This window comes from Myotis nattereri (assembly GCF_964212035.1).
Source record: "Myotis nattereri genome assembly, chromosome: 1".
Taxonomy (NCBI): Eukaryota; Metazoa; Chordata; class Mammalia; order Chiroptera; family Vespertilionidae; genus Myotis; species Myotis nattereri.
The window spans coordinates 207,949,579-207,974,279 of record NC_138075.1 but is presented as its reverse complement, the minus strand read 5'-3'; the positions used below and the strand labels follow the sequence as shown (position 1 = coordinate 207,974,279).

General features: G+C 50.0%; 1 protein-coding gene across 2 annotated transcripts in view; it reads left to right on the top strand.

The window, feature by feature from the left end:
• TBC1D1 (TBC1 domain family member 1) overlaps nt 1–24,701 on the top strand; it is a 203,138-nt gene that overhangs the window by 130,120 nt on the left and 48,317 nt on the right. The window contains exons 11-14 of one of the 2 annotated variants that reach the window (XM_081097673.1): nt 646–929; nt 2,795–2,953; nt 3,754–3,873; nt 4,977–5,116. In XM_081097673.1, the coding sequence (XP_080953799.1) occupies nt 646–929; nt 2,795–2,953; nt 3,754–3,873; nt 4,977–5,116 (703 nt within the window). The remainder of the gene's footprint in view (nt 1–645; nt 930–2,794; nt 2,954–3,753; nt 3,874–4,976; nt 5,117–24,701) is intronic. The other variant, XM_081097672.1, reaches the window with a different exon arrangement.

Below are 24,701 nucleotides of genomic sequence, written 5' to 3'. Positions count from 1 at the left end.
TTCCGGTTATAGTATCCTGCTTCATTCTGGAAGCCATTGAGATAAATTTTCACTCTATAAAGACGAGGAAATTGAGGTGCAGAAAGAAGATAAGTGATTGGCCCTGAATCGTGGCAATAAGTGCCGAGGGAGAGATTTTCCATATACTAAGAATAATTGGGGATATAATTTTTAATCCTCAAGATTACCAAGTTAAATCTTAGCATTAAATCAAATCCAGAGAGAGAACTTTAAAGTGTGGGTGCAACGTGTATGGACACACTTGGCAGAGATAAAGAACTCGATTTGTTTAAGCAGTGCAGACAAGTTAGCCAACCCTCATTACGCATCTTACGAGCGATAGTTCAGTTGTGTTTTCCAGAGAGAGGAAACTGGGTTTGGCCTGGGACCGTTCTGTGTCATGGTTTGCGTCCTTCACGCTTGCATTTGGGCAGTTTCCCATTTGTCCCACAAGTTAGCATTTTGTCTCTGACAAGCAGGCATGTAAAGGGCTTTTATTTCCTTATGGGCTGTGGTGGCTTCCACCTGGCATTATAATCAGATGTGCTTACATATTGAACTGTTTTCCTGCGGCTGGGGTTTAGAGCTTTGTAAGTCCCACAGGTTTCCTGGGATCCGTCTGATCTGCTGTCTGTCTGCCTCCAGGAGCCCTCTGTGTGTGACAAGGAGGCCTCGCCCGCGTCTGAGAGCAGAACCAGGCTCCTGGGCTCCTCAGACGACCTGCTGTCCGGTGACACGGAGAGCCCTCCTGCGGAAGAGCCTGCCCCGCTCTCCCCCCAGCAGGGCTACCTAAGGCGGGCGAACACCCTGAGTCACTTCCCCGTGGAGTGCCAGGAGCCTCCGGAACCCGCCCAGGGCTCCCCGGGGGGCTCGCAGAGGAAACTTATGAGGTACCACTCAGTGAGCACAGAGACGCCTCATGAACGAAAGTAAGATTTGTTTGAAATGTGAATCTGTTGTGTAGCATAGCTGGGCCATACCTGTTCCTAAGCAGGTATGTGCATCCCTGGTATGTTCATTGGGTCAGAGAGAACCCCGAGTCAGGTTTACTCTTGGCTTAAAGAGATAAACTTGACGCGGTGGCATGCTCCCCCTGCCCCCCCCCACCCCCACCCCGGGCCCCTCATGGGAAATGTAGATGAAGTGATACTTGTTACCAGTGTTGGGGAGAAGCAGGAGAAACGGAGCAGAAACGGCCCTTATGGTGTATAAGGGTCACTCCTCCAGGAGGGCCAGGCGGTTTGACCTTGGCACTTAGCTCGTGGCTTGGCGGAGAAGTGGGGAGCGGGCCAGCAGGGCGGGGTGCTCACCTGAACACCGGGAGCATGTCCTCGGTGGGACCGAGATGGGTGGAGCCTGAGGGGCCACGTGGCCGCCTGTGCTGGCTGCAGAGGCGTGGGGCCCGGCCCAGCTCTGTCCTGAACTGGCTGTGACCTGCCTAAATCTCTCCGTGACAAAATTGGAACAGATGTTCTCTAAAATCTCCGTGGGTGGGAGAATCCTAGAGTCTTGTAACAAGACTTGCTAATTCTAAAAACTGGGCTCTAACGGGAGTTTCCTGGTCACAGACATGGGTAAGTACCAGAGTAACAGAAGTCCTCCTGTTCCACCTGGGGTCCCTTGGCCATGCATTTGACCCTAAGTGTCAGAGACCAGAAGCGGACAGTTATCTTTAAAATTAACTGTAAAACCCCTTTTACAACCCCTGGCCTCATAAAGGCGAAGTAGGGCCACACCTGCCTACAACGGAAGCCACAGGACGTGTGTCAGTGTCGGTCATGCGCGGATCGTGCACAGTCCACCGGGGGGGCGTGGGGGGGGGCGTTGGGGGTTGGGGGGTGAAATGTTCCCAGTGAAGAGGTGACGGCATTGACAGTCCTGAAACAATGTAGCAGGGCCTCTCGGCTGTGTCTTCAGGCAGCCACTGAAAGCAGCTGGGGCAGTTCTTTGGAATTTGCTGGATAACCAGGATCCCCAAGCAGGACACACTGCAGAAGCTAATATTTGATAATACGACATTTTAGAGACAACACGGTTGGAGGCCTTATGAGGGTCTTGTCATGTGTCCTAAAGCTCTGCACTCACACTGGGGCCTTTTCTTCTGCCTCTCCACTGGGTTGCCACACGCAGTCCTGGCATTTTCAGCGCGAATGCAAACGTTCCTGTCTAGAGAGGCCTCCGTCTCTGGCTAATAAGCCTGGTGTTTCACACAAGGCAGAGGTGGGGGGATCAGTGTCCCTGGCAGCGCATTCCCCTTCTCCCCTGGGAATGCAGCTTCCTAATGGGTCATGCCGGACATAGTGGCTGAGAGGCATGGGGGGAGGGGGAAATGTCCTCCCCCCCACCTCCTCCTCCCTCCCCTCCTCTCCCCCTCTCTCCCCTACCTATTGCACGTTCCGAACCCTGTACGAACTCTTCTTATTTATGTCCAGGAAATGAGACATTGATATTCAAGGCAGGTTATTGTTCATTTTTAAGAGAGATGTATTTTTAAAACTCTGGAATTTGGTTTGCTTTTCTTCGCTTTTGTTTCAATTGAAATTTTTTTTCCTGTCCGTTCCTAAAATGGGGATAGAGGAAACGGTACTATTGGTTGTGGAGATATGTGGGAAATGATCAAGAATGACCTTTCACAATGCTCTTTGTTTTACTAAAAACTACCTCTGCCACCGAGAGGCGGGATGCAGAAGCGACGTGAGACACCGCCCTCTCGCCCCCTCTCGCCCCTCTGTCGCGCCCTCCTGGCCCCCCTCTGCCTCTAAACCTCAGTGCTTTCTCTCTACTTGCTATTTAGCGGGAATCATCCACCTGTTGGCGAGTCTAAAAGTTGCTCAGGTCCTTCAGTTCCTGCTCCTCCACCTCGTCTTAACCCCTCCGACTCCTCACCAAATTTTTTTAAGTCCTTAAAACATAACACGAGTGGAGAACAAAGTGGGAATGCCGTGCCTAAGAGGTGAGCGCACTCGCATGGCAAGTTCAGTGTCGTTTGTCTTCCGGGGAGGTTCGCACCCAGAGGATGTGCTGCATGGAGGGGACCTGGGCCACGAGTGTGTGTGTGTGTGTGTGTGGTTTTATTATTTTCATTATTTTCAGTCTATCATTCGAACTGACTTAATTTTACTATTGATTATTTTTCTCAAAATTAAATTTTTTCCTAAATTTTAATTTCCTCAAAAGGTCTTGATGGCAAGCCATTTGTATATACTTACTGTCACATTCCCCTGTCCCAATACACACACACACACACACACACACACACGTTAAAACACGTGTTTGACCGTAGACAATGCAGTTTGTGCCACATCAGAAACGCCCTCATTAATTTTTCCAGTTTGAAAGAAAGAGTCATTTTGGAAGATGGACTGATTTTTTTGGTTGTTTTGATTTTCCTTTATTCTGGTAAGAGCGCTTATCAGGATATCGGCACTCTTAACAAGTGTTTAAAGGGTCGCACACTGTATTGTTAACCCCAGGCACCGTGTTGCATGGCAGCTCTCGGAATTCATTCATCTCGCATAACGAAATGGACTGATGCTTTTAAATTAACTCATTGGTTCCATTCATTTAAAATGGAATTTTATTAACTGAAAAATTCAAGTTCAATCTCACTTGTAAGCTATTTTTAATTTCCCACCTGGTTTACTTTCTCTTAGCATTAGAACTAAAATGTTGCTTTAATTTTGAAGCTGATGTTTTATACTTTGTATGTTTGTATTTCTTTATCCTAAACTCTTTTTCCAACCGAACTCTCAGCATCTCCTACCGCAATGCCCTGCGGAGAAAACTCCACTCTTCCTCCTCTGTGCCAAATTTCCTAAAATTTCTGGCTCCTGTAGATGAAAATAACACCTCTGACTTTATGAGCACAAAAAGGTAGGGCTTCCTCTAGCTGTTTCAGGCCTGGGTGGAGTGTTGAACTGTTAGACACACAGGGATTTTCAGCTGTTCTTTTGCCATTTGAAAAGTCATTTTAGCTAAATCTTATTGTATCTTCTTTCTTATACTTTTTTTTCTTACTGAATGTCATTTTAAAAAAATGTACTGTCAGCCTCTTCTAATTTTGACGAGGATTCGTTTATTAATATGCTGCTGTTTTCAGAAGATTAAAGAAGGTCTTACTCAGTTCTCTCAGGGACTTTGGGGCTGTGGGTAGTGAGCGTGTGGCTGGGTGTCCGATCTGTGGGTGCTGGTGATTGCACAGTTGTGGGTATGTACACGGGTGGCAAAAGTAGGTTTACAGTGGAGGGTGCACGAAACAGTTTATTTTGTATGATTATTTATTAATGAATGTATTATTTTCCATACGAGCAAATGTAAGCCTACTTTTGCCCACCTCTGTATATGTACACACACTCAGGTGTAGATTATAAGGGCTTCCTTCCCCAAGTTGCCCTGCGAATAGGAAGCACGTTAATGACTCGATGTTAGTTATGTGTATTGATAAATGTACTGTGTTTTGTAGTTTTAAAACTATAAAAGTTAAGTCAGTAGTCATCAGCAAGTGACCGAGTAATTACTGCCTTGGCGGTGCTATGTAATTTAACTTTTGTATGTTGTGTGATGACCTGTGGAGAGGAAGGCCTGTGCTGTGAAAATACTCCCACAGACAGACCAGGGGGGAGTGTGGCCCTGGTGACAGCGCCCCCTGTAGGCAGTTCCTCTGCATAATGAAGTGGCGCCCAGAGAGGCCCAGCTGGAAGCTAAGGATTCCTGGAGGGTATTTCTAAATCTCTTTACAGTGGAAATGAATGAGGGGCATGTCCTCTCGCTCTTTATGCAGAGCCTCCTGTAAGAAAGCAGCGCGCAGGAGTGATGGCCCGCTCTGCGCTGGACTGAACTTCCGCAAGGATCTAATTATATTTCCTTATGCAAAGATAGTTGATATTACAATGCGTTGTTTAAAAGACAAAAACGAAAGCTAAAATACCTGTTTCTACCTCCTCACCAGTCATAAATCAATTCTCTTGTAATTTTAGGGACTTGGACGCCAAAGCCCACCATCTCGACGACGCCAGCGGGACGCCTGTGAAGACGCGGAGACACTCGTGGAGGCAGCAGATATTCCTCCGCGTGGCGACCCCGCAGAAAGCGAGCGACTCGCCCAGCAGATACGAAGGTGAGGCCCGCCCGAAACAAAGCTGCTGGATTCCGGCGCGGGTTCTGCCTGCAGCACAAGTGCACCGGTGCTGAGAAGAGCTGACACGGGTCTCCAGGCAGAACCTCCCCTGGTTCTAAAGCTCCCCGGGTCAGAAGCTCAAATACAAAGCTTTTCGCTATGTTCAGAGGTCCTCGCAGCAGCTGCCAACACCTCGGTGGCGCCTCTGTCCTGGCCGGTTTGGCTCAGTGGATAGAGCGTGGGCCCCTGGACTAAAGGCTCGCAGGTTGATTCCGTCAAGGGCAGTACCCCCCGGGGTACTGGGGGGCGGGGGGGGGGCGAGGGGGTTTTGCTGGAGGGGATCAGCAAAGCGAATGTTTTCAGCTCTTACCTCAGCCCTCCACACGGGGGCGCCGTGGAGCCCCCCTCTGCAGCCCCTTCCTGCGGTGGTGGGGGGTGGAGGGGCGTCCTGGATGTGGAGGGGTGTGGACAGAGTTGGGAGTGTGTGGGGAGGGACCGAGGGAAGCCCTGGAGGGGGAACCGAACTGTGATTTGTGGCTGAAACAGCAGAACAGCAGCAGCACCTGGAGTTTCCATGTTTGAAAGTGGCGCCCAGCACAGCATCGCTGGGGGTTGAGGTGTGATGGTGTATGAATGCATCTGGATGTGTACCTGTCATGGCAGTGCGCTGACGATGCTTGGCTCGGCGGCCGGGAATGTGCCAGCGCCAGGACGACTGAGCCAGGCAGCCGCCCCATTCCGGAACAGACCTGAGTTTTCAAACGCACTTTCTCAGACGGAGCCAGGTCCTGCCCCAGGTCCCCCGCCCTCCTGCCCTGGTCTCTGCAGCCACACGGAGTGCAAATGCTGCCTTCTACTTCCCGGACTTCAGATGGCGAGGGTCCTGGAGTAGCTGCTCCCTTTGGAGCTGCTCTAGGGACTCCTCTTGTCAAAGGCCTGTCCCCTGGGCACACTATCCCCGCTGTCCCCGTGGGACCTGCCCCAGTGCACTCCGCGGTCTCCAGCCTCACGGGGAGCCGCCCCCCTACACCGATGGCCACTGTTCTCTCAAGGCAGGGCCCTCCATACCCTCTCTCGCTCTAAGAAATTATCCCCCATTCTTTAAAAAATTATATATTTTTATTTATGTATTTATGTATTTTCCTCAGCTGAGGATGTTTTTTCCATTGCTTTTCAGAGAGAGTGGAAGGGAGGTAGGGGGAGAGAGAGAGAAACATCCATGTGAGAGAGACATAGATTGGTTGCCTCTTACATCTGCCCTGACAAGGGGTGGGGAGTGGACCCGCAACCCAGGTTCATGCCCTTGCCCGGGAATTGAACCTGAGACCCTTCAGTGCCCAATCTGACACTCTAATCACTGGTCCGCACCGGCCAGGCCTGTCTCCCATTCTTGACTCCTACAGTATGTTGTCCCTTTGGCCATGAACTCATTGATAAAGTGGACTGATTTCTAGTTGCACTTGAGAAAGGGTTTTTAAAAAGCTTTTCCCCAGACAGTTGGTACCGGTGAAGTGCTGCAGCATTGGTTTGGCCAGTTCGGTTGGGAGGGTTTTGAAGCGTGATTCTGGTGACCGGTGTGTGTAAAAGCCGGGTAACCTTGACGAGCCGTGCCTTCTGTGTCCTTCAGTGCTCGGTGGAAGGGCTGAACACGACAGGGCCACGTGCAGGTACCGCTGCCGCCGTTCCTAGTCTGTAATCATCACTGATGCTTCATGCCCAGCCTCCTCAGCGGCTGCCAGGAAGGGGTCCTGAGCCGGCCCGGGTGCATGAGGCCAGTCCTGATACATCGCCCACCTCTCTGACCAGGTCTCCTGCCGGGCCCCTCACTCTCACCACACGCGCTGCTACTGCAGCTTCTCCCCGTGTGCCCGTGACTACCTGCCTCACTCGCTTCAGATCGTTGCTTAAAATCACCTTTTCAAAAGCCTGCCTGGTTTTCCCCCCTCCCACCACCAGACATTCCCGTCTCCTTATCCTGAGTTTTCTCCCAGCACCGACCCCCTTGTAACAGACTCCAGCAGTTCCTTACTCATTACCTTCGCCATCAGGCTCCTCCTGTCAGCACAGGTTTTATGACTTTTCAAGGAGGCGAGTAATTGCTCAGATTCTTACACACTTAATATTGTTCATGGTGATTTCCTAACTCCCTCCTCATTCTCCTGTTTCTCTCTGGGCACTTGTCCCTTCTGCTCTCTTATTGAAATTAAAATATGCTGTCTGAATGTTTTTATTATATTGAAGGTACTCTGTGTCTGAGAGGGAGAGAGAGGAGAGAGGAGAGAGAATAAATGCATTTAAGGCTAAGTGGGCATGATTATAATAACCACTTATTATGACCTCATTTGTGGAAGTGCTTTATATGAATTATTTCCTTTAATTCCCAGCCAGCTTTATGGCGGTTGGCATTTTTATTACACCGTTTGCAGATGAAGGACCTGAGTGGTGGAGTGGCCTCCATCACTGTCCCCAAACCGCAGGACGAGCGGGTGACAGAGGCAGGACTGGAGCTCGTGGGTCCGCATCCCAGAGCTCGCGCTCTGAACCGCACTCAGGCCGGGGCTGCGGCCAGAGGTGACCGAGTCACCCCCCGAGGGTGGCCCTGCGTGTGTGTCCTGCGGTGGCTTCCTTCCCACCGGAGGTCCCCTGCGGGCATCTGTGTCGGGCGTGCATGCTCAGTGTACCCACCGTCTCCCATTGGCCTGGCGCCGATACGTTTCTGAGCATTTCAGTGTGTGGACTTGGCTTCAGTCATGTTAGCATTGGGATTGGAGGATGAGTTCCTAATATCTATCTGTGAGTTTTCTTCTCCCAAAGCAGGCACCTTCGCCCTCTGTCGCTGTCTGCTCCCCATGTTTAAGGCGCAGGAACTTCCACTGTGGTCGGGATAGGCATGGACCCACACCGGGCATGTTGCCTTAGCGGCTAGACCAGTGGTCGGCAAACAGCGGCTCGCGAGCCACATGCGGCTCTTTGGCCCCTTGAGTGTGGCTCTTCCACAAAATATCATGTGCGGGCACGCACGTACAGTGCAAAATTGACTTAAAACTTTAAGTAAAGTTTATTAAGTTAATTTTAGGGAACGTTGTGGAGTGAAAGAAGATGTAGTGTCGAGGATTGAGAAAGGCATGTTGAGATGGTTTGGACATATAGAGAGGATGAACGAAAGGAGATAGATGAAACAAGTCTACAAGACGAGTGTGGATGGGAGAGTTGGAAGGGGTCGACCTCAACGAACGTACCTCAGTCAGATTGAGGACGTTTTTAGCAAAGGCCAGCCTAGGAGTACCCTAATTAAGTTAATAACAATGTACCTACCTATATAGTTTAAGTTTAAAAAATTTGGCTCTCAAAAGAAATTTCAATCATTGTACCGTTGATATTTGGCTCTGTTGACTATGAGTTTGCCGACCACTGGGCTAGACCCACGGGCAGCCCGGGACGCCGTGGGTCCGGGTGGTCAGGGGGTCGCCACTTCTAACAGGCTCCCCGTGACGCTGTGCATGCTGAGCAGCCAGGGCTGAGGACAAGTGGCCACGGAACTCCAGCCCAGACCTTCTCGTCCTGGCGCGACTCCTCTGTGCACCTCTCTGCCCCTGGGCTCACTCTGGATGAGCCAGGGAGCCACCACGTGTCACAGACGAGGGACTCAAATAAATCTGGGTCATAGTGACATTTTCGAGAAGATTTGTGCTGCCTGGAGAAGCAGTTAGTCTGGTTGGGAAAATACAATAAAAACAACAAAACATCTGGTGACAGGGACACAGAAGAATCTGAGAATGTGCCCAGCGAAACCAAGCACTGGGGCTGCCTCTTCCCTGTCTGTTTATTTCCCGGGGATGCTCTGTCCCTGGGGTGGCACCAAGGGCTCGGGTGTGCGGCGTTTGTTTTCCAAGCTGCGGGTTCTGACTGAATTGTCAGGCCTGCAAAAAAAATGCTGCAAATCAACTTCTGACTAGATATTTGCTAGTAGAAACACTGCACAGTTGTTCCTCCTAGTGTATCATACAAAAGATAATTCTTTTTTGTTAAGAAATAAATGGGATGGAGGGAGGTCCTTTTATTTACCTCTGTGTGCCAAGGAGCAATGTTAGTCCTAGTCCAGGACCTTTCATTTCAGCATTGGCTGTTACATTGTGCATTTACAGATTTCACCAGCGATAGAAGTGTTTAGGCTTTACGGGTCTTGTTAAAAGAAAAAAAGAAAAACCCATCTGATATAAGTGAGATTGATGGATTTGAAACCCATTGCATAAGCAAACAGTCGAGTGAAACTGAAGTTCTCAGGGTGTTTGTGTTGTGAGTAGAGCTGTGTCAATATGCCTAATTTATGATAAGGCCAGGTCTGTTGGGTTAGATAGTAGATGTAAGTGGTACTGGCAGAACTAGGGACTACAGCCTGAACCTGTAGGATGACTTTTATATTATCGTGGAAATGCAGACACGGCTCTTTGACAGTGACTTGTGTCATGCATAGCCAAACTTCCATGAGTTTATATGCCACTGGGAAATTTTAGTGGATGATATAAGCAGAATAGCACGGAGTACAACTTTACTGGGAAATTGAAACCCCATAGTGACACCTTTTGTGTTGATCCAGGGTTCTCAACTTCCACTGTGCACCGAAGTCAGGTGGTGGGTTTTTAAAATGCGGCTGCACCTGCCCTCTGGTTCTCTGCCTCGCTGAGTTATTTGGTTAGGGACAAGGCCTGGGCATGAGTTCTTTCTTTTCTGTTTTTATATATATTGATTTTAGAGAGGAAGGGAGAGGAAAAGAGAGAAACATCAATGATGAGAGAATCATTGATCAGCTGCCCCCTGCACGTCCCCTACTGGGGATTGAGCCCGCAACCCGGGCATGTGCCCTGACCTGGAATTGAACTCTGACCTCCTGGTTCATAGGTTGACGCTCAACCACTGAGCCACACCGGCCGGGCATTTTTCTTTTCTTTTTAAACTCTCCGGAATGATTCTGATTGTTGCCTGACTGAGACCACAAGTTTAGACATCAGAGGGTGACTTGCGACACTGTCACCACTTGATGGCAGTGTTGCTCCCTGTATCTTGATGGCCCTGCTTCCTTTAAAATCCCAGAAAAGTGTCCTTCCCCCCCCCCCCCCCCCCCCCCGTGTTTTTTTTTGGTCTTATTTTTGTTGCAGTACATCTCTTCCTCGCTCACTTGCAACTTAATCGAATGGAAAGCTACCTTCTAAATCGAGATTTTTTTTATTTTGTCTAGTGTTTTAGGGAATGGGCAAAATAAGGGAGAAAAAAACATGGTCTGCTGTTGCCAGAAGCACATGACTTTTTAAGATTGTTCTTAATTTATTTACCAAGTAACTGTTCTTTTCTGTGGTGGGTAAAGACCAGGTTCGAGATGAAATATTGCACGACAGGAATCGGGTTGTTTGTGGACTTCTGCAGTTGGAAGCTACCAGATTTCCCCCCTTTATTGTGCTTCTTAACACATCATTACAGATGTTGGGGAAGCCACAGTAAATGGCAGGATTTCGCTTCGGTTTTCTATCTTTGTGCCTGGTAAAATTGTAAGTTAGCATTGATTGAGCTTTCCTCGCTAACCATCAGTGTTTACAGTCAGTCCTTACCCTTGGCGCACTGGGTGGAGGTGAGGGTTGCCGGTGATCCAACATCTCAGCCTCCAGTGCTTGGTGGGAAGAGCTGAGGGCTGAGGGCTTGGGCCCGGGAGGCCCTGGAGTCAGAAGGGGTGTGAATCCTTGCTTCCAGCAGCCTAGCTGGCAGGGGGCTCCTCCTCAGGACTGAGCTGACCCCAGAGCCTGTGCCTGTGCCCTGGCAGGGTTAAAGTTCAAAGTCAAAACCTAGAGGTTTCATCGTAGGCACGAGGAGCTGTTGATGTATGTAGTTTGAATAGCCTCGGGGGATAAAATCTGTAGACATTGGACATGAAGCACCCTCAAAACCAGGGCAGGACTTGGATGAGGCAAGCAGGCACCCTGAGTACAGAATTTAAGGAGGTACTCACTTCCAGGGTCCTGTAAGCCCTGAGCCTGCACTTACAGGGCCCTGAGAATGGTGCCTCCTCGAATATTGCATCCTTGTTGCCTGCTTGCCTCTGCCTGGCCTCTTCACAGCTGTTCACTGCTGCCCTCCAGCCGACTTATGTGCCCCCAAAGCTCCACCAGGGACGCCAGGGGCCAGGGACGTTAGATTGGTTTTGAGGAGGGAATCCTTGGAAGGAAGAGTTTGTTTTGTCTAGTTTAAAACACAGCTTTGTTTAGATAAAATTCGCATCCTATACAATTTGCCCATTTAAATGTACATTTTTCTATATTCATAGGGTTGTGCAACCATCACCACAATCTAATTTTAAAACATTTTTGTCCCCCCAGAAACTCAAAGATGTCACTTTCCACCACCCCCTCCCCCGCCCCCCTGCCCCAAGCCCTAGGCAACCACTAATCTTTCTGCCTCTACAGAGTTGCCTATTCTGGACATGTTATATAAAGCAGCGGTTCTCAACCTGTGGGTCGAATGACCCTTTCACAGGGGTCGCCTAAGACCATCGGAAAACACATATATATAATTACATATTGTTTTTGTGATTCATCACTATGCTTTAATTATGTTCTATTTGTAACAATGAAAATACATCCTGCATATCATATTTACATGATGATTCACAACAGTAGCAAAATTGCAGTTATGAAGTAGCAACGAAAATAATTTTATGGTTGGGGGTCCTCACAACATGAGGAGCTGTATTAAAGGCCGCGGCATCAGGAAGGTTGCGAACCACTGGTATAAAGGGATTCATGCAGCATGTGGTCCCCCCTGCATGTGCTCCCCTCACTCAGCGCCGTGTTCTCGAGGCCGGTCCCGTGGCAGGTGTCAGTGCTTTGTTCCTTTTTGGGGTCGTGTGATACTCCATTGTCTCTGTAGACCGTAAACACATCTCGCTGTTCTTTGACCTGCTGATGGACCTTTGAGTGTTTCTCCCTGTCGGGGGTTATGAAGAGCGCCGCTGCAAACGTCCCCGCACACATATTATTTAATAACACACTGCGGGCTGATCACAGCATTCTCGTGTTTTCATATCACACAGTGTTTTGCATAAATGTTAAAGGCACGCCTTAAAATTAAATAGCCATTGCATTTTGAAGTTATTTATTACATGTTCTTACAAACTAATATCTTTTTTTAAAATATATTTTTATTGATTTCAGAGAGGAAGGGAGGGAGAGATAGAAACATCAATGATGAGAGAGAATCATTGATCGGCTGCCTCCTGCACAACCCCGACTGGGGATCAAGCCTGCAACCCAGCCATGTGCCCCGACCGGGAATCGAACCGTGATCTCCGGGTTCATAGTCCGACACTCAACCACTGAGCCATGCCAGCCGGGCAACTAATACCTTTTTAAAGTATGATACTTTGTAAAACGTTTTTTGTACTCATTCAGTAGAAACTTATCCAGCCACTGGGTAAAGCTAGCAATAAAACTACTGGTGCACAATGTGTTAAGAAAGGGTTTTGAGGGTGAGCTGGCATGGAACCTTCTTCTCTGGGGGGCTTTGAGCTGTTACTTGGTTCTGACGGGAAGGATTGTTGGATTGGTGGGTGGGGTTTGGCCCCCTGGCACCAGGCTCCCTGCTGGCCGGCCTTGTTGATACTTCTGCTCCAGGCTGAGGAGGGAGGATGCAGGGGACTCCATGTTGCTCTCGGGAGCGCCTGGGAGGCGAGGGGCTCCCACAGCTCTCCCCACCCCAAGGGGGCAGCCACAGGGCCACAGGTCAGCGGCACTGGCTCAGGGCTACATTTCTTTCAACTGTTCTCAAACTGAGAGTGCCCACAGTCCCTTGGAGAACTTGGGGAAACATGGGTTGCTGGGCCTCACCCCCAAGGTTTCCGAATGGGGAGTGGGATTCTCCCGGCGGAGCCTGAGAACCTGCATGTCTTACAGGTTCCCAGGGGATGCTCATGCTGCAGTGTTGAAGACCACACTTTGCGGTCCTTGGTCATTTCAGTTTCTCAAACTGCAGCTGCTGGTAGGCCAGGGTGCAGGCTATTCTGATGTAAATTCCGGCCAAAAATCCCCCTGAGTAGTTGTTAGTAAAATAAACAGATTGGAAATGAGAAATGTGTCCTATGGCAGATTGTGAAAGAGCCAACACATTCTGTTTTCATGTCAGTAAAACTAGTCTAATGTCAACAATAGCCACTGTAATTAGCCTTATGCATTAAGCATTCAGTGCTTGCACTTTCACACAGTTAGATGATAACCCTCACACCGACTCCTCACGGTAGGCGCTGCCGCCCATTATTTTAGAGATGAGGCTAGAAATATTGACCAGTGTGCCCATAGTTGGTTCCCACTGTGCTTAGTTCACATGGCTACGACTGGTATAGTAACGAACTGTTGACAGCTTTAGGAATAAGTTATCAAGAGTTTTGACTGGTCTACTTGCTTAAATTTAGGTTGGTGTGGAGACAGACTGTGTTAGAGTGAAATAACAGTGCTTATGTTGGGAGTATTCTAGAATTAAATGTTCACTCTTGCTGATAGAGCATACATTTGGGGCATTATTTATTGGTCATGTGGTTTAAAAAACATACAACAGAATTAGAATTTTCCTAGTTGAATGGTTTCTGTTCAATTTATTTACTTAAATGAAAGCACGTATACCTCCCAGAGGTATCGGCATGCATTCTCACAGACCTGCGCTAGCGGCCCCGGGGTTACAGCTGCCAGCACCGTGGGCGAGCTCTTGATTTTGTAAAATTCTGAGATAAAGCCAAGGGATGCATTAAACTGCATGGATTTTTTTTTTTAAATGGATTCCCCACCCCCCCTCCAGTAATTTTGTTTTATCACTTTCAAATAAATGAACATATCTGCAGAATGAGTACTAACAAGATTTTAAACATCATTTACCAAAGTAGGAACACTGTAATTATGGTCTGATATAATTCTGAAAATAACTGTAGTACCAAACTATACGTTTTATACTTTAGAGAATGTGGAATGGGTTTTCCACAGAAAGCTGAAGTATTGCTCATTTCCTGTCCGGGTACGTGAGCTTGAGAGCATTCAGTTCAGGACAGCTCTGGTGATGGCGAGGTTATAGTCGTCCCCTGAGGGTTTCTAGAAGTTTCCTTTCGTCATCCCTAACGCTATAGTCTCAGTCATGCTAGTGTCAGTCCCAGCGCACAGTAGGCTACATAGTTAGGCCAGGTGTTTTATCAACATTCAACAAAGTCGCCAGCTGTCCATTCATCTGTTGGAGGTTTCTCCTCATTTTCATTGCCTAATTTTCTCTGTCCTGCCAATTGCACATTTTTCAGCCCCTCACCTTCAGGTACTAAATTTGGCATTAGAGACTGTGTTGCTGAAAGTATCAGAAATCTCACTACATTGGCATAAACAAAAGAGGGATTACTTTTTCTCACATTAACAAGAAGTCTGGACGATGGTAGAGCAAGGCTGGTTCCGTGATGTCACCAGGCCCCTTCTGATTTTCTGTTTCATCATCTTAGATGACTCGTGGGCACAAGATGGTTGCTTCACCTTTAGCTTCCCCTCTGGTTCCACTCAGAACAAAGAAAAAGCAAAAGAGGGGAAGGGTGACCCCGCTGAGTCAAGAGAGTAAAACTGTTGCAGAAATCCCTGGTAGAGCTCCACTTGGCTTACTACCTGGAACTCATCACCTGGCCACGCGTAGCTGCAAGGGAGGCTGGAGACTCTCATTTTTTGGCCGAGCACATGGCCACCTTGTATGCACCCTCAGCTGTCAGAGTGAAGGAGAGCGTGGAGTGGGTGGCGAGCCGAGGGGCTGCAGCACTGCCGGGCAGGTTGGGTGGCTTCTCCCTGGGTGCTGTTCTCATGCAGCCATGACCTTGCATGGAAGGTTTTCTTCACCCAGAAACCTGCTTGTCTTCCGTCCTCTACACCACACCCACGGGCTCTGTGACACTGACAGACCCTCCTTCTCCCTTCTGGCCACGTCAGATGTCACCATTTCTTCTTTCTCTCAGGCATAATTAGCCTCTCCCTTCCTGATGTTCCTTAAGGGTTTGTGTTTGCCCCTGGTGGAGAGCTGCTTACTTTGCCTTGAGGTTACTTATCTCGGCTTCCAGATCCGTGTTGTCTAATATAGTAGCCACTAGCCACATGTAGGTATAAAAAAAACACATGGAGACATATACATGGAGAAGAAATGCAAAGAGAACATTGTGCTTTTCTGTAGAAGTTGTGAGAAGGCATGGTGATAGCTGTTATTTCCCCCTTTTCTCTTTTTCCATTTTATAATGTGACATTTTGTTAGCAGGAAAAATTAATTTTAAATTAAGAATTGTTTAAAATATATTAGTCATATAGAAGGTTAGAATGGAAATGCTTTTCTGTCTCAAATCTTGATGGTAGCCAGAATTCAGACTTATTGGAAATGGACCCGACTGTAAAATCACTCCTCTCTGTTGGGCTTAACCTACAGATGATCATTTGGTGAAAAATGTCCCCTCTTTTCTATGGAATTGTTAGACTTGGCATGGCCAGCCATTTGAGTTGAGAAGGTGATGACCTTAATTTGCAGAAATGAAACTCAAACGTTTGAGGTCTTCACTTGAAGGGTTTCCTTATTCCTGGACCTCCCGCCACTGTGTCCTCCCTGCAGACAGCTGTGCTCCGGGGCCCCTCACCGCCCGCTCACCCGCTCACCGCCCTGGAAAGTGTCGCAGAGACTTCACTGTCTCATGCTCATCGAGAGTCCAAATTTCTCTGGTTCCAGTAGAAACAAGATTTCAGTATATTATTTTTCTAGTTTCAGAGACTAGTTGGGGAATCTGTTTTTTTTTAAAGTTATGTTGAGAAATAGAATATCCTATGGAACCTTTTTCTCTATGTCTGGTAGCTTGTAAGACACCACATCCCATCTTCTCTGATTGCTCTTCTACAACTGAAAACATTTTTTTGAAATTGTAATCAATAGGTTAGTCTAAATCAATATCTTCTGTTTCTAAATTCACATGGTGTGTTAAAGCTTAAGCTCCATGGTGGAAGTCATTTTAAGGTTCCCGAAAGTAAACTGTTCTATGGCTTCTGAAGAGGGAACATCAATGATAGGAAAAGGGGAACAGATGGCGTCCGTTTCTAGGGGTAAAATGATGTGGGTGGTCACCCCCTGGTGCCCTCAGTGGAGGGCCTCTGCCTTTTGCCTTCTTGGGCACCGTGTTAATGTGAACTGCGGCCCATTCCCTGTGGACCGGCTGCCGTCCTCTGGCTACTCACTCGCTCTGGAATGGTACAGCTCCGTCTCCATAGTCTGTATGGCCTGTATGTCTGTGTTGGTTTTTGTCTGAGACAAAAAGGCTCTCTTGTTTGCTTAAATACTTCTATTGAATATTTCTAATATGATACCCTGAGTCTGTGGAGCTCACTAAATCCTCCTTGATGTTGTTGATAACTTAGATTATTTGCCTGTTTTCATGTGAGGAAGAAAAGGGTTTCTGAATCCCACGCCTCCCTTCGCAGATGATAAGACTGAGGGCCACGTGAGCCGTTGCCTGCACTGTGCATAGTGTCCAGGGCCAGCTCCCGGCGATGGTGGGTGCAGGGCACCCGATTAGGAGCCCGGGGGGGGGGGCGGTGGGGAGGGTGGCCGTGGGCTGTGGGGTGCCCCTGCTGCTGCCCACCCCCAGGACTCTGTAACACGGGGCTGGCAGTAACAGGCCCCGTCCACGGGGGGCAGTATTGCATAACGAATGGGAGCATGGGCCTAAGTGAGGCAGGGTGCGTGCCCTGGGAAGCCCTCAGAGGCCAAGGGAGGGACAGTGTCCAGATGGCAGGGAGACAGGGCTTGGGAATGTTTTGATTTCGTTTTTGAATTGGTGTGACCTCTGGGAGGATATCCTGGAATCTCAGATCTTTATTTACATCAAGACTCTTTCCTCGCACACCTTTCCCGAGTTGCCAGGGTTTTAAAGGGGCCTTGCCTGAGTTTTTTCTGCTGCCTCCTTCCAGCCTGCGGCCCTTTGTTCTCCTGGAGTGTTTTGAGGGGAAATAAAGTGAACCCGCGCTAGTCATAACCCCCATTGCAGGACTGTTCCTGCAAATGGCTTCTGGACCCTCGAGGGAAAGGGGCTGTACCTAATTTCAGAAAGGCATGATTGGCTCGAGAGTCAGTGTAGCATCCTGGTTAAGAGTACAGATTTTTGATTATGGTAAAAAACACACAACATAAAATTTACCATCTTAACCATTTTTTAAAAATATTTTTATTGATTTCAGAGAGGAAGGAAGAGAAACATCAGTGATAGAGAATCATTGATCATTTGTCTCCTGCATGCCCCCAACTGGGAATTAAGCCCACCCACAGCCCGAGCATGTGTCCTAACCTGGAATCGAACTGTGACCTCCTGCTTCATAGGTCAGCGCTCAACCACTGAGCCACACCAGCCAGGCCATCGTAATCATTTTTAAATGACTAGTTCAGTATAGTTACGTATATTCACATTGTGGTACAGTTGGTCTACAGAACTTTTTAATCCTGCAAAACTGAGACGCTGTCCCCGTTAAACAGTCTGATGCATTCTCTCTTTCCCCCTCACCCTGGCACCCACCATTGTACTTTGTTTCTGTGAATTTGGCTACGTTAGGGTCCTCGTATAAGTCAAATCATACAGTATTGGTCTTTTTGTGACTGGCTTATTTCACTTGCATATTGTCCTCAGAGTTCATCGTTGTTGTAGCATGTGATGGGGTTTCCCTCCTTTCCTAGGTGAATAATATTCCACTGTAAGTATAAGCTACGTTTTGCTTACCCACTCATCTGTCAGGAACCAGGCTGCTTCCACCTCCTGGCTGTTGTGAGTGATGATGCAATGGACATGGGTGTGCAGAGGTCTGTCCGAGATCCTTTTTTCAGTTCTTTCGGATTTGCACCTCTTGGAAGTGGAATTGCTGGATAATATGGTGATCCTAGTTGTAATTTTTTGAGGAACATCCATACTGTTTTCCATTTCTCATTCCCACCAATGGCGCCCAACAGTTTGTTTCTCTACATCCTCACTGACAGGTGTTGCTTTCTGTGTGTGTGTGTGTGTGTGTGTAGTGGCCTCCTAAACGGTGTGAAGTGTATCTCGTTATAGTTTTGATTTGCATTTCCCTAATGATTGGTGATGTCGGGCATCTTTTCACATGCTTGTTGGCCATTTGGATATCATCTTTGGAGAAACGTCTGTTCCAGTCCTTTGCCCATGTTTTAATTGTATTATTTGGGTTTTTTATTATTGAGTCGAAAAGTATGGACTCTTAAGTCAGACTGGTCCGGGCTTCAGTCCTGCTCCTGCATTTAGGAGCTGTTTGACCAGGGACAGGGGCTGCAGAACCCGAAGCTGTCACACGGGCGTAGCCATCACACCCACCCCGTAGAGTCGAGTGTTGGGGCAACAGTGAGGAAGCATCCACGAGATGGGAGCTAGCGCTTCGAGAAAGAGACAGGCAGCCTCTTGCTAAGGGTTGGAAGGAAATAAAACACCAGCTCAGTTCCCTCTACAAATGGCAGCCAGTCTTTAATTCCACCTCCCCCACCTTGTCTCTTAGCATCACTGGGCTCTTAGGACCAGCGCAAGGAGGTTCTTGGACCACCCGAGACTCTGTGGCTGATGGGGGCCCCTCGTGTTCCCCAAAGGAGCCGTTTGGGCCTCCTGGCAGCGTGCGGTGGCTCGCACAGTGGCCTCAGCTGTTGGCAAAGCGCATGTCATGCCTGAAGTCACAGCCTAAGACAGGGGTGGTCAAACTTTTTGACTTGAGGGCCACAATGGGTTCTTAAACTGGATGGGAGGGCCGGAACAAAAGCATGGATGGAGTGTTTGTGTGAACTAATATAAATTCAAAGTAAACATCATTACATAAAAGGGTATGGTCTTTTTTTTCAATAGTTTTATTCATTTCAAACGAGCCGGATCCGGCCCGCGGGCCGTAGTTTGCCCACGACAGGCCTAAGAGCACGTGGGTCCTGGGCCGCCTGATGCTCCTGCCCCGCCCAGGTGCATACCTGCGGCCGGCCGGCCTCCTGGCTGAGCAGCCTGCGTTCAGGGGTGGAAACTGTGGGCCAGGCGAGCCCCCTGGCGCAGACACCGGGGACGGTGTCTTTTCAGACTCCTGATGGGCAGAGACAAAAGACCGAGCATCATTGTGAAGAAATTAGTCATAGATGTTTCACTCTTTAAAAGCATCCCGCGAAGGTCAGACCGTGTGCCGCTCTCCAAATGTCAGAGACGCTGGCGAGCGCAGCGAGGGGAGGCCCGGCGGCCGGCGCACACTCGGGCTCCGGAGGGCCCTTCCCAGCGCTGACCTTCCTGGGAATCCCCAGCGCCACCTTTAGCCCCGCGGGCAGGACTTGCTTTTCTCTGTCGCGCCACCTCCTTGGAGGGGCAGATATGTGCGTCTTTACCAAATCACTTCGTTTTTCTACCAAAGCAGCCAGTTTCTCTGCTCTTCCTTTCTCCCGTGCACTCGTGACAGTCCTCCCTCTCGCCGACCCGCGTGGGAGCCGGTGTGCCGGCCACGCCACCCCCAGTCGTGGTCGGTGGAGGCTCCGAGGGAGCATCACTGTACCCACCAGAGTAAGTGTGAGAAGTTGTGGGGCGCGGCTACGGTGTTTTGTCCAGGTTCAAGCCTCGGACTAAGGAAAGGACAGGGTCCTCTCATTGCCACGTGCAAGTCCCAGCTGGAGGGCAGGGCCCTCCCAGCACAATCATAGCCAACGGCGGTGGTTGCAAGCTTGAACCTATGGTCCGAACACGTGGCCCCATGTGCCTTGTGATGGAGTTCAGGTGCATGTAGTTGAGTGAGGTTGAAACTCACGAGAATGCTGTAAACAACGTGATCACGCCCCTACTTTGCCTCATGGCATCTGCTATAAAATAGACGTGGCTTGTGGGCGCTAGCGCTGTCTCCTCATCAGGGAGCAGTGTCCCACTGAGACCCAGCTTTCATTCTCTTGTCTGTCTTTTCTCAATTCTTTCACACCCCCCCCCCCCCTACTCAGGATCACCCTTGGCTGAGCTGGCATGGCACATAAGGCGCCCTGGGCTGAGTATGCCATGGCCGTGCCAGCTTCCCACAAGAAGTCTGTCGAGGCTTCCCTGAATATCATGACTCAGAGGGCAGGAAGCCATTCGCTGATCATAGAGCCCATTTCCATTTTCTGATGGAAAACGTCACAGCCCCAAACGTAGCACAGCCGGCACGCACAGCTGGCACGCACGTCTCCCCAGCGCTGGGCGGTGGCGAATGCTCCTTTCCCGGTGGTTTCCTCCAGGATGCGGGTGTGTGAGGGCAGCGGTGGGGCCGGGGTTTTCCAGGTGGAGGTCCATTTCCACACGTGTCTGGTTAGCATTGTGCGGGCCGGGGGGAGGGACGGGGTTCACTATTTTAAACTTGGTGTTTCATAGTGCGGACTTCCCCATGCCCGCGCCCCAGTGGTGCAGGAAAGTCCTCCCTAACTCGTAAGGCCAGGGCTTCCTTTGGTGGACGTGGGCCTGCGATCATCTGGGATAAGCATTGTGCAATGGGATGGGTGGGGTGAGCGTGTAGTCACAGATGCGGGAGCAGCTGGAGCGAGGGCGGAGGGAGGGAGGGCAGCAAAGTTTGTCAGGAGCCCGGCCCTTAGCAGCTCGTCCCTTGTCAGCAACTGAGCCCGAGTTCTCACCCCAGGACCCTGTGCCAGCAGAACCCCCACCGACCTCTGCTCCCGCCTTTGCGAGTCACCTGTGCGCCTCCGGGACCTTTCCTCCCTCTCTCCTCTGCTTTTTGTCCTTGGCCACTCACTTCTTTCTCACGTTCCCCACATTCCCTCTCTCTGAGCCCCTGGGGGACATCGGCTTCCCGTTTCTACCCCCACCCTCTTCCAGCAGTTCCCACCAAAGGCCGCCCCAGCTCCCCCTGGAATTACAGGCCTGTGAGGTGGCCCTTTTGTTTTTATTTATTCCTAGTTGAGGGGCTTCAGGTGCTCCTCTCTGGAGACGAGCCCTACATGTGCCTACCCCGCCTGGCCCCGTTCTCTGGGACCAGCGTGGTGACCCAGTGCCGACTGCTCTTGGGTGCTTCAGACTCTGCACCCCATTATGATGTTGTAAAAGGGTGATTATGGGCCGAGGAGACGGCACAATGCAAACCCAGAGTAGGGGGTGGAAGGTCCATTTATGTGTGTTCAGTGAAAATCCAAGAGAAGGCCAGAGGGAAATAGATGAAAATATTGAGAGCACTTATCTTTGGGAGGTAAGGGTACAGGTAACTTTTTCTCCTCCCCCCCCCCCCCACATTTTTTAGTGTTTCCTGTTTTTCTACAATTAGTTAAAATAATCCCTTTCTTTTTAGGGAGGAAAAAGCCAGTCGGGATATCTAAAAACACTCTCCTGGGCCAAAGGCAAAAAAATAGGTCTTCATGCCTTAAGAATGGTCAGAATGTGCTGTGGCTTAGTCATTCCCCCTCTCCCTCGAGACTGGACACCACTGGACCCCGTGGAGGAGGCTCTGACCCCTGCTGAGCCGTCTCCTCCCACAGCGCCTCGCCCCTGCCTCCCTCCCCCTGGCGCCTCGATTCACCTCGCAGGCCTCCAGGGCCGCAGCAGCTGCTCTCTGTCCCGCACGGTGGTTCTTTCTCGAACTTGGTCTTTGCTGCCGTCACACCATCAAGATACTAATACGGTTTCTAGTGAAAGTCCAAAACCTGCGTACAGGACACAGCCCCTGCCTGTGACAGGGAGAGGGAGGTGTATCGTGTGCTACTTAACACACAGAGATCTCGCGTGCACAGCACTGTGCGAGGGGCCGGGCTGACGGGGATTCAGTGCTGGATAAAGGAGCAGGCGAGTGTCACCAAGGGGACAAGCACACACCGAGGGAGAAGGAAGGAGGGAGATGCAGGGCCTGGCAGAGGCCAAGGTTCTGCTTGGAAAGCTGCGGCCGCAGACGGGGGCGGAGAGCCGCTCAGGTCCCCGGAGAGTTTTCGTTACTGTCTTCTGTCGATGCAATGCTGTCCTGTGGCATGAACCCTAAGGATATGGGGTTACAACTTTATGAAGATAAAATGATCCTTTTCCACCCCGAGCTTCGTACGTATCATTTAAGTACAAATTAAATACGCGGTGTCTACCCATCTGTGTGATAAATGCCTGGTGTAAACTATTTCTTGACTCTTGGATCTTTCACAAACCTTAATTGCGTTCTTGCCTTGAATGTATCTTCCCAGATTTTACATGGGAAGCCTGTGTTTGCCTTACGTCTGGAGGCTGCTGAGTTGTCCTTTTTTTTTTTTTTTCTTCCATCGTCTTATGGGGGTGTGAGCGATTTCAGTTGGAAGTCAGGCTTATACGTGAGGCACTGGCATGGCACTCTGCGGATACCTGGGGACCTGGCGGCGCATGTGTGTGGCGTGTCTGCCCGCTGGTGGGCTGGTGGGCTGGTGGGCTGGAACGGGTTGGGCTGGCAGTGCCATTCTGAATGTGCTTCCTGCCGCAGAGTAAAGTGTCCTGTTTTGACCAGGAAGCAGGCTGGTAGACCGGATGACAGTCCACTTCTCAGTCCTACCCCAGGACCTAGTACGTCAGAGATGCCACCTGGCAGCACAGGTGAGTGGCCACATTAATGGCACAGGTGCTGTGAGGTCAGCAGGAAGGGAGGCTCTGAGCTGAGGGCCTTGGTACCTTTGCTCAAGCACATCCCTCTCTCTGGCCTCCTGGTCTCCCCTCCCCCTGGAAAAAATCTGAATTTTGCCAGTCCCTCGAGACTCAACACGCCATCCTATTCCTTTCGGTCATAATAAAAGCTTGTTACCTGTGCTTTCAAAACTTCTCGTTTTCCTCGGCTCAGACTGACTTGTTTAAGGAAACTTTGCAGAGGCCCCATAAAACGTTCAGTCAGACCTGCTGCGATAAGATGGAGTCCGGGCCTGGTTTAGAACCACGTCTGCTCCTGCTGTGGATGGAGTGTTGTCCCCACCAAACTCACACGTCGAAGCCCCGAAGCCCGATGTGTTGGTATTGGGAGGTGGGGCCTCCGGGAGGCCATTGGCCTTGGATGAAATCCCGGGTGGAGCCCCCAGGATGGGCCAGTGCATTACAGTGAGAAGAGGAGACCAGAGTTCTCCCTCTCTCCGCGGTGGGAGGGTACAGCCAGAGGAGGCAGGGGGAAGAGGGCCTTTCCCAGGCACCTTGCCCGCAGGCACCCTGCCTTTGGGCTTCCGGCCTGCAGCCCTGCGAGAAAGAAACGCTGGCTGTGTAAGCCACTGGCCTGTGACGTGTTGTTACAGCAGCTGAGCTAAGACAGCTCCATTCCCCACCACGCCGCCCTGGCATGGGCTTTGCCAGCAGAGCCCCTTGGGGTATAGCTCAGAAGCTCTCTTTCATGGCGCAGCCAGTCTGCTCTTCCCAGGTCTCTGACCTCAGGACCCTGCGCTGTGCTCGGGAGAATTGAGGGTGAGGACACTGACTTCCTCTCTGGCTTCTTCACCTGCCTCGGCAGGAAGTGAGCCCGAGCACCCCCCTCCCGGGCTCGGTGGCAGGGCTGCTGTGGCAGGAGGTCCCACGGAGGGGGTGCTGGGAGCCGCGCTGTAATGAATGCGCTGCTTTTCTGCGGGTGGTTAAATAGAAATCTTGGTCTAGCTTGTAGGAGTATGTTTTTCTGTTTGTGTTGGGTGGCTTATCAGTCTATGTTTCTGACTCTTTATGTTCATATTGGGAAGTTTTCTGGAAGGAAATTTATTATCAGTGTAATACTGGGGGTAGCTGATGTGGGTCCGTAGGGAGGGACCACTTTCTGAAAGCCTTTCTTAAGAAAATGGTGTTAATTTTAAGTTTAAATAGTTGTCTTTGACAAAGATAAAAACTAGGTGTGGCTGGTATTTTAAAGGCAAGAGGTGCATTTTAAAATTTTATTTAATGGTGAGGTCATCCATGATGGATGGAATCATCACTTAATTAATTTGAAATCGTTTATTTAGAAGGCAGGTTCCCTGGTGTCATATAATATGAAACCACCAATTAAGACAAACCTACCACCTAAAATAAAGTGGCTGAAAAAATGCCAAAGGCCAGGGGTTCTGACACCTTAGCGTGCACTGGAATTCCAGTTGCTGGGCCCACCCCAGAGTTTGTGGTGCAGAAGGTCTAAGGTGGGGCCAAGAATCTGTGGTTCTGACAAGCAGCCAGTTGATGCAGAGGGCGCTGGTCTGAGGCCACACTCAGGGAGCTGCTCCCGGAGCCTGAACTCGCAGCCTGGGTTCTGTTCATGGCGACCCGGGTGCCGTCGTGGGAGGGTGTCAGGGGGACAGCTTGTCCTCTGCTCCCTCAGTGAGGTCCAGGCAGGGTGGGCTCGCTGTCGTCATGGAGAGTCAATAGTGTAAATGACGACCGTTGGATGGCCTGACACCTTTTAAAAAATCCATGTGGATGAGATCAGAGGCCTGGGTGTGGGTAGGTCCTTGCACGGTTAGGCTCCCTGGCTCCCAGAAGCAGGACTGAATGGCTAGTCATCCTGTCTCCTCATCTCTGGAGCTGTGTCAGGGCGGCGGCCTCGGTGGGCGCAGGGGCCCCTTCATGGTTGGACCT